This window comes from Aplysia californica, unplaced genomic scaffold (assembly GCF_000002075.1).
Source record: "Aplysia californica isolate F4 #8 unplaced genomic scaffold, AplCal3.0 scaffold00023, whole genome shotgun sequence".
Lineage (NCBI taxonomy): Eukaryota > Metazoa > Mollusca > Gastropoda > Aplysiida > Aplysiidae > Aplysia > Aplysia californica.
This window is the reverse complement of record NW_004797293.1, coordinates 1841994-1844805: the sequence shown is the minus strand read 5'-3', so window position 1 is coordinate 1844805 and position 2812 is coordinate 1841994. Positions and strand designations below refer to the sequence as shown.

The 2812-nt window shown below is 34.7% G+C and overlaps 1 protein-coding gene across 2 annotated transcripts in view; it reads right to left on the bottom strand.

Moving 5' to 3' along the window:
• Nucleotides 1-295: 295 nt before the first annotated feature.
• The window catches only part of LOC101847307 (putative uncharacterized protein DDB_G0277255), a gene marked incomplete at its 3' end in the record, with an annotated part of 23688 nt that continues 21171 nt past the window's right edge, over nt 296-2812 (bottom strand). For both annotated transcript variants that reach the window (XM_013088406.2, XM_013088408.2), the window contains 1 exon segment: nt 296-536. In XM_013088406.2, coding sequence (XP_012943860.1) covers nt 296-536 — 241 coding nt within the window.

The window sequence follows — 2812 nt, the reverse complement described above, 5'->3', positions numbered from 1 at the left end:
CCCCCCAAAAAAAAAAGTATCACCGCCCCCCTTCCAAACATACACATTACGCATACATTCACCCCCCCACCCCTTCTTAAAAACCTCAAAATAAAAAAAAAACAACTTAAAAGACTCCCTTCCCCCCCCCCCAGATAAATAAATAAATAAATAAATAAATACATAGATAAATAAGTAACTAAATAAATAAGTAAAATGAATAAATGAATAAATACGTAAGTAGTAATTTTAAAACTTTAAAAAAGTACAAAATGTTCTTTTTTCTTCCCCGTTTTAGTAATTTCCTTCGACCCACCTCCTGTTCTGGTACCAGGTCTTGACCTGAGTGTCCGTGAGGTTGAGTTTTGCCGCCAACTCCATGCGGTCCTGGACGCTGAGGTACTTCTGGCGCTCGAACGTCTTCTCCAGGACAGACAGCTGGTGGTCAGTGAAGGCCGTGCGCGCCTTGCGGGGCTTCTTGGCCTTGACCAGGAGAACAGGCGACCCTGACCTTGACCGACTTCGTTTGGTGCCACCGGAGCTTTCCGCTGTCGATTCTGTTAGTGTAGACAAGAGATGAACTACGGTCAGAAGTTTGATTTATTTCAAATCTTTAATGAATTTATTAGAAATAATATAGTGCTGTAAAAGAACTGGAATTGAAGATATCAACACAACCATAAAAAAAAGGAGACGATTGAGATATTTAGGACATGTTCTTAGAATGCCGAAGACAAGATACCCAATCAGACATGTTATGAGAAACCAACTGGAAAAGGGAAACAAGGAAGACCAACTGGAATGTATAGAGGCACAATAAGAGATGAGGCAATCATCCAGGGCCTAGATTTGCCCAAATTGGAGGACGTGGCCAAGGACAGGCAAGCGTGGCGTCGACTGCTCTTCGCCTTATGTACTTGACGGTATAAGGAGAGAGTAAGTAAGTAAGTAGACCATTGGTTTACTATTCTAGAAATTTTTGGGTTATTTTAACAGAAAATCTTTCCTCTTTATTTGTATTGGTTTTTAAGTACACCAATTGTACAATAGTACATGAATGCAAAAAAACTTTGCTCTTGTTTTCTTTCTTGTCTTTTCGTGTTTTTTTTGGTTTTTTTTTTAAACTTGACGTTGACCAAAGGTATGATATTTACTTTTTAGTTTTAGTCAGTTTTTACGACACTTGCAACTCAAATGGGTCATATTAGTGTCGAGGGTTAGAGAGTGGCATGCAAATAAAAGATTGAGGAAAGATGAAGACAAAAGTTGTTTGAGAGGAAAGAAGGAGCTAAACCCACCACTGCACCTGTCAACCAATCGTCATGTTATGTGTCATGAACTTGTGTGTGTGTGTGTGTGTGTGTGTGTGTGTGTGTGTGTGTGTGTGTGTGTTTGTGTGTGTGTGTGTTGTTTTTTAATTTACGGAGACCTGTTGCACAATTGGTAAAGAAATATTTTTTGACCGGTTGTGTACTATAATATGTAGGGACAGATTTTGGGGCGCTTAATTTTCCTTTGCTGTTTATTTATTTAGTATTTAGTATTTAATTTTTGTTCGTGTATTTTGGGGCGCCAATCAGAGGTATGATATTCTGTAATGAGAGTGATATTTTTTGGAGAGGGGATTTGGGGGGGGGGGGGGGGGGGATCATAAACGAAAGCTGACATTATGTTATAGTGTATGAAAGACGTGTTTTTGTTTTTTAAAACTTAAATCAGAGTTATAGCACTGTTATAAAGTTGTTGGGGTTTTTTTTCTCTCAAATTTAACATAGACTTGGGGCAATAGTAATTCATTTCTGTAACGTGTATCGGTGGCATAAACTGTTTAGGCAGTTGTAGTATTTTGATTTCTTGTGTAAAATAAGTTACTAAGGTTGTTTTGTTTTTAAATAATATTTTCTTTTAAATCAATTTGAAAATTACGTTCCAAAACGCTGTAACCAAAATTCAGCGAGCTTCTCTTTCCGTGTCTTCTTTCTTTAGGTCCAGCCTTTCCCACCATTCTTACAATAAAGATCCATACCCTACATTTTAAACTTTAAACTTGGCGCTCATATGACCTTATGTCTCTACTGAAACACAAATAAACAACAACCAACAACAACCAAAAATTAAACTAGTAACGATAAAACTAACATTTTCAATACTGCTGCTACTACTACTGATATAATAATAAAATTGATGGTGAAAATGATAATAACAATAATAATAATAATAATAATAATAATAATAATAATAATAATAATAATAATAATAATAATAATAATAATGATAATAATAACAATAAAAATAATAAAAAATAATGATAATGATGATGATGATGATGATGATAGTAGTAGTAGTAGTAGTAGTAGTAGTAGTAGTAGTAGTAGTAGTAGTAGTAGTAGTAATGATAATGATAATAATAATAACAATATAGCAACAATAATAATAATAATAACAATATAACAACAAAAATAATAATGATAATAATAATAGATAATAATATATAGCATTTGTGTAGCGCAAATCCCCGCTCAACAGCAAGCTCTATGCACTTCACAATCTATACTAATAGGCCTACTACTAATAATATAATAATTTTTTAAAAAACCCAATACTGGACGGAGTTATGGAAGACAAAGATTTATCTTTGGTAGCAACAACAACATATCTCTTACCCTGTCTCACACAGATACATTTCTACACTTCTCTCTCTCTCTCTCTCTCTCTCTCTCTCTCTCTCTCTCTCTCTCTCTCTCTCTCTCTCTCTCTTTGTGTATGTATGTATGTATGTATGTATGTATGTATGTATGTATGTATGTATGTATGTATGTATGTATGTATGTAG